General features: G+C 36.3%; 1 protein-coding gene across 1 annotated transcript; it reads left to right on the top strand.

Moving 5' to 3' along the window:
• The first annotated feature begins 1444 nt into the window (after positions 1-1444).
• Positions 1445-13296, top strand: LOC120116809. Its single transcript, XM_039137228.1, has 6 exons — positions 1445-1622; positions 2946-3140; positions 3818-3934; positions 4088-4237; positions 12040-12098; positions 13159-13296. The coding sequence occupies exons 1-6, from the start codon at positions 1470-1472 to the stop codon at positions 13292-13294; spliced, it is 810 nt and encodes a 269-aa protein (XP_038993159.1). The 5' UTR covers positions 1445-1469; the 3' UTR covers positions 13295-13296.
• Positions 13297-13939: the final 643 nt, after the last annotated feature.

The raw sequence follows: 13939 nt of genomic DNA, 5'->3' as shown, positions 1-13939 counted from the left end.
GTTATTTTTAAACAATACTACCTTGTACATACCCCATATTATTAAAAAAATTAAACTAAAAATTTAAATAATTGTTTATTAGTAAAGTACCTAATTACTATCTGAATTTAAACTAAATATTATTATATATCAAATATTTAAATATATAAAGTTTTAAATTTTAAAAATAAATCAAATGTTTTTTAAGAACCCGTTAGTTTTATTAAAAGTAAAAATAATTAAATTAAAATAAAATTTACAATTACAATCTTAAACTAAACACATAATAAGAATATTTTTCTATAATCATTAGCATAAGAAAACTAATCACTTAATATCATACACAATGATCATACAAAAAAAATATTAAAAAACCTAACAAAATAAACTCGAACAAAAGATATATACAAACAAATCTGATTGCATCGAAAAACGAATCATAAAAGGAGTCAAACTATTGAAAGATCGCCTAAAAATTATAAATTAAATTCAAACATAAATCACATATCTAAGTCAAATTCAAGAGTTGAAAACACAAAATATTAAAATATATTTTTTAACACTTTATTCTTTAGATGATTGAATTGGACATGGATTTTGGTACATAGCTTAGTGATATATCCGGCCTTGAATAAATGAAAAAAAAGTAAACTACGCGTTTAGCATATAAATTATTAATTTTGATTCGTTTTTGTACTTAAACTTTCATTGTTTTTTTTTTCAAAACCTTACCTAACGTCTAGTTTTTGTTTTATTTTAGTATTACATCGTTAAAAACTTAACTTGTGGGCTGACGTGGCATAACTTTGATGGACGGACAACTAATCTAAACGGTGGACCGCAAGAGAATGACTAATCGACCAACATAGTCCATTTTCAAGCCCATTGGACGGTGGACCATGGAGATCAAGGATGAAGAAATTGAAGAGTTCATCGTTGATTTGAGGAGATTGAGGCGTTTTCTAATTAAATGGAGGTCGAAAATGTATTTAGGGGTCGAAAATGTTCATGTTGGAAAGTTTGGGCTTCATCGGCCGAAGGATACGACTGCCGACGATTGTAGGTGTGACAGTCGACGAGCCCGTCCGTTAAGTTTTAACGATGGGTACTAAAATGAAATAAAAATTAAACTTAGGTATAATTTAAAAAAAAATAAAAGTTTAAGTACTAAAAAATATCAAAATTAATAATTTAAATACTAAATATATAGTTTATAAAAAACAATTATTTATGCTACACGGCATAATAAATAAATATCTAATCCAAATATCCAATGCACTGGAAAGATATATAAGTTATACAAATCACACAAAACAGTAATTTCCTCGAGGAAAAATCTTTCTTTTCTAATTACTTTTTCCTTCACTTTCTAGGGAAAAAAAAGAAGAAGCTCCTATATATTAAAAAATCTGTGAGGCCTAGGGAAGAGTGAGTATGAAAAGTTGCCTGGCAAAAGAAACAATTATAACATTTCAGCTAATAATTACCAAATGAGCATTACTCTACCCATGAAGCTGTTATTGCCTTCAACAACTCCTACTAGATTTCCATCTTCTTCTTTTCTCTCTTCTGCAAACCCTAATTTTAGTTTCTCCTCTTCGTGTACTTTCAGAAGAAACCCACATTTTCTCTCCAGGAAAAAGGTATTCTCAACCAAATTTTTCTCTTTTCAAGCTCTTCTTTCTGTTTTGTTTGGTTTTCCTTTTTTAATGGGAATATCAACTTGTTTTTGAATTTGGGGTTTTCAGTTTTCTGATTTTCTTCTTCTTCTTAAATTGTTTGTATAATGAAGTGGCTGAACTATGAATCTATGTAGTCATATATGTAATTTCTGATGTTTAGGGAAATTAATCTAAACATGTCATTTGGATTGTTTATTCCCTCAAAAAGTTTTTGAAAATGCTGGTAATGTAGTTTTGTCTTTATGAGAATACCTATACGTTCCTGTGAGAATACCTGAACAGGATTTGTGGATGAATGTGATTTGGCTTAGATCTCTGTTTCTGATGTAGATATAGTTGTAGTGTTGGATGAATGTGATTTGGCTTAGATTTCTATTTAGATATATTGTTTCGCTTACACCTTTGAAACATGTTCGTATATATGATGTATGACTACAAAGATGTTAATACAGTGATTTTGTAACTTTAAAATATTTTAATCAAAAGGAAAAAAATAATATGGAATCAAAATCAATTGCACTTCTGATGATGATTAATAATATCTGTTTATTTCCCCATATGGGGTGGTCGGTTACCGTTGGAGAGCAGGAGAAATTGCACCTCAAACAAAATAGAAAACTGTTTGAAAGGGTCAGCGGATTTATTATTACAATCTTCTATTGATTCTATTGATTTATGTCATTTTTATTTCCATTCCACTCCAAATGTTTTATTTTCTATTGGAAGGTAATGTCTTTAGGTTGTTTGTAATGTTGAGTATCTAACTGTTAGGAAAATAATTATTGAAAACGAAAACAGTGAAATGCATTCTTTCTGTGAAAAAAAGAGAATGCTTTCTGTCACAAATTCTGTGGTTGATTACTGGCAGCATTACTTTCTTATCTGATTATTGCCTTTGAACTCCGAAATATTAATAGAAAACAATTTAATTGGTTCTTTAAATTCGTAAAATTGGCATCTAATTAATCAATTTTCTTGTATTCGTTACGTAAGTATTATCTGGTGACTCCAAGCTAACCATCATCACATTCTTTTTGGACAAATTTTCATATTAAGTTTATGATAACGTATATTCAATAGCAGTTGTTGAATCTGTTTAAACTGTATGATCTGCCATGTGTAAATGCATCTCTGTATACTCTTATATTTTGATTAAAGGATACTCAATTTTCAACATGTCTGAAAATTATCGTCTGAGGTCTCGATTGATCACCACTCTTAGTGGGCAGTTAGTTTTCACTAATGATTTACTGTCAGGGATTCTGTTTTAATGTACTGGTTTAGTGGCTTTGTGGACATACAAGAAGAGAGCAAGAGGTGGATGGCTATAGATATGATGAGGAGAATGCGGTTTGCTTATTTAGTTCTGATGAAGATACTGGGACACAAATTCCAACACAAGCCCAATCTATTGTGGAGGGATCAGGGACAGTTATGGTTTCGGAGCTGAAACCGGTTCCTGATGTAGATTATCTGCAGGTATTTGATCTTTTTATAGGACAATACCACTTAAGTTCAATGTTTTTGATTTTTGCGGATGCCAGTAAAGAACTGAGCCTGTACAATGGATACCCCTACTTTGCCTGTAATTTATTGGTTATAACAGATATTTTTACAAATGTCTTTACCTGTGTATCTTTCTTAGAGCCTTGTTTTATGATATACGTGCAGCCCTGCAAGAACTTTTTTTTTGATAGAATAGGGAGACCACATTAAAACCCCCCCTTCATACTCAACGAAATATGAAAGTTTCGTCGAGCATTGGAAGGAGGAAAAGAGTGTCTCATAATTTTATTGAACCATCCAAAAATAGAACTTAGATAACATCAGAATCTAACTTCCACTAGAAACCAAACAATACAAAACACATCCCCTCTCAACCCCCAAACCTAACATCAGCCCTGCAAGAACTTTTGGTAGCTTGTGAAATGAATGTTCGGGAAGACCTCAATTTCTTGAACTTAATGTCTCTGGTTTAATTACTACTAAATGAGCAGAGGATCTTTGGCCATCTAACATTGACCTTTAATCATAAATGATGTGTATTTCATGTCTTAGCCAAGTCTTCATTGCAGCTTGAAAACATTTACTGATTTTTAGTCTTCTGGAATTCGTTTTGACTGCTAACTTTCTATATGTAATCATATATTTTGCAGGAGTTATTAGCAATTCAGCAGCAAGGGCCTAGAGTTATTGGTTTTTTTGGAATACGGAATATGGGATTCATGCACCAAGAGCTTATTGAGATTCTTAGCTATGCATTAGTTATAACTGTAAGTTCCATGCTTCGTTTTTAATTATCCTTCTATATGTGGCACATCAATATGAATACTAGTTGCAATGTTCTGAGTCTCAGGCTTTTTCTCAAACAAAAAAAATATTTTTCCTCATAAAATTGTTGACCATGCTGCTAACATGGCTTGCAGAAAAACCATATTTATACATCAGGTGCATCAGGTACTAATGCAGCTGTCATCAGAGGTGCTTTAAGAGCAGAGAAACCGGAGTTGCTTACTGTAATTTTGCCACAGAGCTTGAAGAAACAACCACCTGAGAGTCAGGAATTGTTGGAAAAGGTAAGTATGTTATAATAGCATTTAAGCCAATCTTAGGAAACTTGTCTGTGCTATTGGTTTGTTATTGCTTCATCTGACACTGTTAATTTCCTTTCGTTTTGTTAGATTTGTTTGTTTAATGAGTAAACATGTTGCCTTTTATATCCATGGAAGTAGATTCTATGGAAAATTCTTGACCAGTTTCTTGTAACCTTAGAGGCCATGCTGTTAAACCTCTAGCTATTTTCTATTAAGTTCTTCTGTTGAGTGTTACTGATGCAATGCCGCTGGTCAATCACTGGAAGATGTAAATCAAATTGCTGTTGGTGTCATTTGAAAACAATCTTATTCCTAGTTTTTTAATTATTTCACTAACAATGTAGGACGTGTCTTATAGCCACAGTTTGTTTCAGTTATCTAGTCTGATTGTTTATCTCCAGTCCTAGGCTTGCAGTAACTTAATGATGATAGTATGATACTGCTTTTGCATTAAAGCTCTTTGTAATTCACATGTCATTAAAGTTTGAAATTTTTATTTGCAAAGTTAATTTTTATCTCGTCTTAGGTGATGGGGCATAAATGCAGCACAAAATTTAAGTTTGTATATAGCTTGGCTTTTATTTCTTTGTAGAAGATTGTGGTCACCATGGTCCAGGCCTTGGGAGCCGGTGGTTGTAATGAAGAATTTCAATGCCTTTTGTGCAGTTAGATCATTTAACATTATTAATTTGATGTTTTAAACATGTTTTACTGAAGATCTCAAACGAATTGTGAATGTGAAACTGAAATTGCATATATCTGTTTGGGGTGTTTTTTTTTTGATAAATAGGAAGGCCTCATTAAAACCCCCTTCATAACCGTCAAACAACAATAGTGACTCAACGGACATTGAAAGGAGGAAAAGAGTGCCTTAGAATTTTATTGCATAAATACCAAGTACAAGAAGAATACACTACCACCAAAACCCATTGGCAACCATCTCAACAATGTGCTACATTACACTACATAGACGCATCAATGATCATACCCTACTCAAAAACTATCTCCTAAAAACACTCGACCAAATGCAAACATAACACAATTACCAAAAATGCCAACAAACCCCAATACAATAAACTCAACGCAACAAATAAATCCCATTCAATTAGCTATCCCCATTTTAGCAAATTCATTTGCTTCCCAGTTAACTGCTCTCAACACATGCAGAACAATGACACCTTTGTCAACCACAATCGAGGCGACATCTTTAACTATGGACAAGAACAACGGGGTGGTGCTAGCAGGATTTTTTATCCAATCCACTGCCACCGCACTATCGGATTCCAAAATAAGCCTTCGATTTGCCGACATCCCCGACTCCAAAAAAAGTATCAACCCTCTCTTCACTGCCAACAATTCTGCTATAATAGGAGGGCCAGAGCCAACTCTTTCTGAGAACGATCCCAACACCACACTTTTCTCGTCTCGGAGTAACCCACCAATGCCACCCTTTAACCACAATCTGTCCATAGCACCATCCACATTCACTTTAAGAAAACCGATAGGAGGGGGAGACCAGCTCACTAACTTTGAAGAAATCCTTTCAGAAGTCGAAACACAATCAGCTCATGCAAGATCACCCACTAGGCTATCAAAAGAAACCAACAATTTTGGAAATTTTGAAGTAAACCATGCTGCCACTCTATACCTCGTGAGAAAAGATAACATGACATAATCCAATTTCCCTTTGTTAAAAACAATCTCATTCCTCATTTTGCAAATTGACCACAAAACTGCTCCTGGGATGAACCCCCATATGCTTGATCGAGGCACAAGGTCAAACCAAACGGAAAACAATGCTGCAGGACACTCCGAAATTGCAAAAGAAACCTCCCAAAGACGCAAAAAGCTTACCCATAATCCCCGTGACACTTTACACGAAATAAATAGATGAAAAACAATTTCCTGAACCAACCCGCAAAACGGACAAGATGGATCTTCAATTCCTTGCACCCCAGATTTAATTAACTCTACTTTGACTGCTACCTTGTTGAGCACCACCTGCCAAACAAAAGATTCAACCCGAGGAGGAGCCACACCAAGCCACACATTTCTTTCCCACAAAAAACTATCATCCGAGTTTTCAAGAAGGATTCTAAGACAAGATTTAACTGAAAAGCGACCATCACCTTCTCCTGACCATACAAGGTGATCATCAATCAACGACGAAGGATTGAAATTATAAACAGTGAAATAAGCTCATTCCATTGCAACATCTCCCAATCGACAAGATTTCTTCACATAGAAATGTCCCAAAAATAGCCTGACGAGTTTGATTTCCTGAAATTGGCAATCTTCCCCTCCTTGTTATTCGATAGAGTGAACAATCGAGGAAACCATTCTTTCAATGGAACTCCATCCAGCCAAGCATCATGCCAGAACAGGATTGAGTAAAGTTACTCCGCAAACATACCCCAAAATCATCATCCGAACAATAATTCTTAACGACACCTCTCCATATCCATGATGCTTTGTAGGAGGCCGAATTTTCCATCCCCATTGAATTCGGATCAATTTTGTTATTGCAACAAATAATCCTCTTCCACAAGGAGTTCTTCTCATTGGAAAATTTCCACGTCCATTTTCCCAATAATGCTATGTTCATAAACTCTAAATTTGGAACCCTAAGCCCTCCCAAAGCCTTAGGCTTGCAAACGATAGACCATTTTACCCAATGAATTTTGCTTTTAGCACCTGAATCCCCCCAAAGAAAATTTTCCATATTGAATTAAGCCTCTTCAGAGGATGGCTTCTATGGTTTGAGTCAGTTTATATTGAGGCTGGCAAGAGGATGGGTTCTTTCATAGAATCAACAAATTCAATCCCTCCAACTTTGCTGGAGCTTTTTGCTATCAAGAGGGATGTACTTTCTTTTGATCCATTCTTCAGAGGTTTAAGAATCGGTGGATCGTTGATTCTGATAGCATCTTGCTGTGGATTGGGTTAAGATTTTAGATAGCTGTCTTGGTGTTTTTCTTCATCTAGGGATAGCTATTGTTGCTGTTATGAGTTTCGGAGGGTACTATCAGAAGGGTTGACTGATCAGCTAATATTGAAGCTGATACTTTAGCTAACGTTGCTATTGGGTAGTTTTGTTTAGTTGGATTAGGATGTTAATTGAATGTAAGATGTTTGTTTGGTGTTTTCTGGTTGTTTGTAAGGGGTTTGTTTGTTTTAAACTTTATGTAATCTTTTACTTATTAATGAATTTTTAGGTACTCTTTTCCTCCTACTAATTAAGGAACACTGATTGGTGTTCCTGTTAATTATGAAGGGAGTTTTTAACGAGGCCTCCACTTCCTATCAAAAAAAAAATTAAGCCTCTTCAGTAAAATCTCGGCATTCTGAAAATTGACATGAAATATATCGGCAGGGAGCAAAGAACCGTTTTTATCAACACAACTCTACCAGCGATAGACAGTGAAGCTGCCTTCCACCCAGCTAATTTCTAGTAGAACTTTTGAATAATTGGATCCCATAATGATACTGAATTTTTCTTCCCCCAAGAGGTAACCCCAAATAATATGTTGAGAATAAACCCACTGTGCACCCTATTGTAGCAGCCCACTCACTAATGACCCCTTCGTTGTTGATTCCGAATAACCTACTCTTGGATAAATTAATTTGCAATCCAGACATCATCTCAAAGATCAAAAGCACCCTTCTTACATTCTTCAACTCCCTGATCGAAGTATTACAAAAAATTAATAAATCGTCTGCAAATTGGAGGTGAGAGAGCTCAAAAGAATCACCCTGACTTCCTATCTCAAATCCTCTAAACAAGCCTAATCTCACAGCTTTTGACAACATCAAACTCAATAATTCACCGACCAAATTAAAAAGGAGAGGAGAAAGAGAGCATCCCTGTCGAAGACCCCCTCACGATCCGAAACTCATCCAAAGGAGAACCATTCATTAAGATCGAGATTGAAACCGTAGACAGGCACATTTTCATCCAAGATCTCCACCTCTGTCCAAACCCCATGCAATTCATTATTTTCAGTAATAAATTCCAATCAATAGAGTCATACGCTCTTTTGAAATCAACCTTAAACGCAATTCCTTGAAGGCCTTTCCTTCTACAACAATTAATCCCCTAGTTCGCAATAAACGAGCAATCCATAATTTGCCTTCCTGGAATGAAAGCAAATTGGGAAGGGCCAACAACCGTATCATACATTGTCGTAATCTTCTATATAACACCTTTGACAGAATCTTGTAAAGCCCTCCCACTAGGCTAATTGGTATAAAGTCCTCGACAACTTCCGAACTCGACAATTTTCGAACTCGACTTTTTCCGGATAAGGGTAATGAAAGAATGATTTACCCCTTTGTCCCATCTTTCCCCCTCATAGAAATCACTGAAAAACCTCAAGATGTCATCTTTTTAGTTTGACTAGAACTTTTTGAAAAATCCCATTGTCAATCCGTTCGGTCCCAGAGCCTTATTACTATCCGAAGCCTATATTGCTTCCCAAACTTTTTCCTCCGAGAAAGGTCTTTCCAAAAACGAATTTTGCTCCTCTGAAATCTTGGAGAAATTGAAATCCAAAGCCTCTACCTCAATTGTTGGATTCCTATTATAAGCTTCTTTGAAAAAAATTACTACATTTGATTTAATATCGTCAGGATCCGTCGTTAACTGACCATCCACTTTCAGCGCTTTAATAGTGTTCACCCTTCCACTACTTGCAACACACATATGAAAAAATCTAGTGTTGCGATCGCCCTCCAAACACTATTTCACGTGATTTTTGCAGCCAAACTATCTCTTCTTTTTTGTATAGATCCCAAAGCTTCCTTCTAGCCATTCCCAAAGATTCCATAGAGACAGAAGAGGAACCTTGTTGCATGTCGAGTTCCAAATCATGTATATATTTTTCCAGCTCCGAGATGGATCCTTGCATTTTACTAAAATTGGCTTTAGACCACTCCTTGATTGCCGTTTTAGAACTTTTTAGTATATTGGAAATCCCTTTTCTTCTACTGCCCATCCTTGCTTTCTGAAATTTCTCCACCATTCTTTCCTTGAAACCCTCCTCCTCTAGCACGTAATTGAACAATCTAAATGGTTTCGGCCCCTATCTAAACCTTTACTTTCCAGGCTAATTGCATTGCGGTTCGATAAAGATCTCAGGAGCAAACTTTGATTTAGCGATGGAAAAACTGACAAGAAATTTTAATCTACCAGAAATCTATCCAATCTAACAAAAGTAGAAATTTCCCTATTGTTACTCCAAGTGTAGTTGCCACCCGACAAAGGGAGATCATTCAGGCCAGCCCTATGCACAAACTCATTAAAGATTCTCATCGAGAACCTGGTTTGAGCTCTCCCCATTTTCTCTTCTTGTGATAGATATGCATTGAAGTCACCTCCCAAACAAATGGTACCATCCAGTTGCAACACAAAAGACAACGTCTCGAAGAAGGATTCTTTCTCTGAATCCACTGATGACCCATACACATTAATAAACCAACATTTAACAGACAATTCTTTTAGATTACCTTTAGTTTCAATAATCCTCTCCTGAACATGTTCTGCCTCCACCTCCATTTTGCTTACGTCCCATAGAGTTATCAATCCCCCTGCTGACTCAACCGCAGGAGATGCCACATACCCGCTCAATATATTCCCTCCTAATCTCCTTAGTAAGGAAGGATTTATATTCACCACCTTTGATTCTTGAATAAACATCAACATTGGTTTCTTCCCTAAAATAATATTTCTCACATCCCTTGACTTTTCTCTTCTGCCCAACCCCCTCACATTCCACGATAAAATACTTAAACTTGACATAGGAAGAAAGAAAAATACCTAATACTGACAGAAAATCAGATTCCACCCCCTTCCTCCTTTCCTCAATCACAACATTCGCCTTTTTCATAAAAGCTTTCTTGCCTCCTCGAAAAGTTACACCCATCAAATTGCTAACTTCCCATATTGCCCTGACTTCTTCCTCCTCGTCCAAACAATGGCTTGAGGACTTCGATTGATCCTTCTTTTCCTCTCTTGAATTTCCCCTTCCTCTGCTTCTACTATAAACTCTATTGATAAATTTGCTCCCGGTTCTACTGCTTGGCTCATCCTTTCTAGAGTACGACCACGGTTTGGAGAAGGACCTGTTCTCTGGGAAGAGGACCTTGATGGGGAAACTGACTCTTCGCCCCATCTATTTTTATTGTATTGAGAATCAAATGAGCACCTTATTCGATTTCCATTACTGCTTGGAGAATCCAAGGACCTGAATCTCCTACGAGATCCAAGCTGGACAGATCCGCCTTTGCTGGTTCCTTGATCAGCCCGCATATTGACCATATTTTTCTTAGTAGAATTGGGCCTAACTGGCCTTAAATTAATTCCTCTAATCCGCCCATTATTCTCTTCATTTATTCCCGAAAAATTCTGATGCATTGGGACTGCACAGTTTTCCTGCTTCTCAATATCAATCTCCACATATTTAAAATGCCTCGAATCCATTGCCTCATTAACTCCAGGAGCGAAAACCTCCACGCCACCTGTCAAACACTCTTGAGCCGAAGTCTCCACTCTCTCCTTAGTCATCTATCCTGCCTCTTGGACTTCCCCCTCCCTCAAGGTCCCCTCACCGTCATACTAGTTCTCCGGTGATTCATCCACCCATTCATCAGAAAATTCTCCGTCGCTATCTCCATTCAGTACCTCAGAATATTCATCAACCGACAGCTCTACTTTAATCTTTATCACATTCAATCTACCATTACTGTTTATGGAAATCGATTCCTGGAAATCAAACGGACTACTCACCCTAATTACTATCTGCGCTTTTCTACAATCCAACTTCAGCAGTGTTTCCTTATTGATCTCCACTAACTCCCCCCACCGTGAAGCCAGGCTAGAGAAGAAAACTTCATTCCAGAGTTCAGAGGTACTCCAATTAAAGACACTTCGCAGAACGCCAAAAGAACACCCCCTTCCGAGGAAACTGGCCTCAACCAGTCGAACCAGTAATTTAGGTCCAAAGCTTTTTCTTTCAGGGCTTTCATTTTCTCTTCTTCCGACTGAAAAGTAATTAAACATGAGTTCCTGGTGTACCCCCATCTCACAACATTTGCATTTATACCTTCACTATGCAGAGCTCTCTGAATTAGTTCTACATCATACGATTGTTTATGAATACCAGTCAGCAACCTCTTTAACCAGCACCTTTCCTCCAGCGGGATGAAGACATGGTAGGGATCCTTCATTGCTCCTCTGCCACTCGTCAACCTGTTCAATGCCCCTGCTGGTAATCTCTTATTTCCCATCAATTTATCACGATAAGAGCTCCCATAATGAAACTTGTTAAACACCATGCCTTTTCCTCTAGAGCTCTTTGTTTGAATCACCACCCTCCTCTTAGCCCCATCCTCGTCTGAACCAATTTGATTCTTCCCACTTGCTGATTTCTGGTACTTTGCCACCCTAACCGAAACTCTCCTCCCATCAATCATTGCATTATCTACCTTTGCTACTGTTCGCAGAAGATCCTCCTGACTCTCGAAGTGAACAAATGCAAACGTTGAATCCCTGTACTTCCGTCTCTTATTAACATTAGGAATAAACACCTTAACAACCTTGCCATGGAGCTTGAAACGTTCCCACAAAGCACTCCTACCAACTCTTCTACTCAGATTATCGACAAAAACAGACCAAGGGGCTCCAGTAGGGAGACAATCTTGAACTGACTTTTCGCTTGCCATAATTAATTTTTCGTATGTTATTTTCCTGTTTGGGGTGATTTAACATTTGATTCTCAAAATTTCAGGTCAAAACTGTGATAGAGAAGCCTTATAATGATCATTTACCTCTGATAGAAGCCAGCAGGTTTGTCATAACTCTGTATTCTTCTTATCATACTTTCAGCACACCAAGTGGAATTGGCCATTGGTTTTAGGTTTCAAGCTAATAATATTTGTGGATTGTGATAAGATCTCTGTGGAATCCAATAGGCAGTTAATTTCCGAGATGCTTATTACATGGTTGCATTATAGGGTGATTGCTAAGCAGTTCTAGCAACCACTTTTCATTCACTTAACTGAGCTAATTAGCTTTGGTAAGCATTGGACAAGTAGCCGGAACTCATAATTCTGTTATTCTAACTTCAGTTTATGTGATACAGTAATCTTTGTTAAGTTTCTCACCAGTCATTTTGACTTCAGTTAAGTTAGCTTAGTCCCCTTTTCAGTTTGATTTTTCCGTAGTTAATCACTTTTCAGTTTAATTTAGGTCAAGCCTGTATATGAAGACAGCTGAGATATTTTTAAGCCAATTGAATACTAATGAAAAAGTGGATGATTTGGTGCTAGCTTGTGCTAAATTATTATTGATTGGTCATAGATTGCCATTATACGCCTAGTTTGGTGCCATAGGTTGAAGGAATAGAGATGAGAGAAATGAGGCAACTGGATATAATTTGGATGGAAAAGAGGGAAGAGAGGAACCGGGGAATATAAGAGATGAATCGAGAAATGATTATCTGTAATTTGGTAGAGGCCCAGAGTACCAGTAATATTCGATTCATCATCATAAGCTGTGTAAACTAAAAATAGCTGAGATATCATACTCCATTTCCTTATAATTAGTAAACAGGTAAGACTATACGTGTAGCCTAACATAAATATATAAAACCGCAACCTTTAACACAGTGCGAGATAATGTAGTAAATCCATCAGTGATGGAGTTGCAAAACTTGTTCAGTAACTTGCTTGAAGACTATCTAGCTTGTCACATGCATAGTCTTTTATTGAGTTCATCATTTTGCTTGCTATCTGGTGAAGCCATCTATGGTATTCCTTAGTTTCTTGCAAGTGGGAATCTTTGTGATTAGTAGACGAAAATTCATCTTACGTGCTATCGTCTATCGGTCTGTGGTCAAAATTCACAGGCTTTGTAATAGGGACATCATTTCACATGTACAGCAAGTCATTTGCTTTGCCTTCCATGATAGCAAGTTGCTGATGGAAACATGCCAAGAAGACAAGAATCTCCGGAAAATTGTGACTCTCTTTTACCTGGACTGAAACAATGCCTTCAAATGTCTATATAAATTGATTAGAGAGAGCTTTTTCCTGTAAATTATACAAATTGGAAGAGGGGCTGGTTTGCTGCTCCTTTCATTTCAAAAGTGGATTCTTATTGATTCATTGAATATTGGAAGGAAATAAGTTTTATATGCATTTTGTTGTGCAGTAATTGTAAAAAGTTTGATTCTGTCAAAACTCGGTCAACACTTGAATCGAATGGACTTGACTTGAGTTAGAACTCGACTTGAGTTCTTACGAGTCGAAGTGAGCTACTTGATATCCGATTTGAAAAACTCATGAGTTAAATGCTCAAGTTATTCTTTGTCCCATATAAAATATTAATTAATATATTTTAAGTCTTTAACTCTTTTACTAAATGAAAAACAATGATTTTTTGCCCCACCTAAAAGTTAATTATTTAATTTTATTCTTTCTAAAATAAAATTCTTAACATGAACTGAAAGCAAATTAAACTGAAAATTGTATACTCATTTTTGTTCGGAGTTTTTTAATATATATAATAATATAGTATAGTTTTTGAAAGAATTTTCTTTTTTGGAAACAATTTTTTTTTAAATTCAGGTTTTGAAAATATATATAATATATAGTTTTAAAAGCATTTTTGAAAACATATATAATATA

The sequence above is a fragment of the Hibiscus syriacus genome, unplaced genomic scaffold (assembly GCF_006381635.1).
Source record: "Hibiscus syriacus cultivar Baekdansim isolate YM2019G1 unplaced genomic scaffold, ASM638163v2 tig00110303_pilon, whole genome shotgun sequence".
Taxonomy (NCBI): domain Eukaryota; kingdom Viridiplantae; phylum Streptophyta; class Magnoliopsida; order Malvales; family Malvaceae; genus Hibiscus; species Hibiscus syriacus.
Note: the sequence above shows the minus strand (reverse complement) of the source record. Positions and strands in the feature narration are given on the sequence as shown.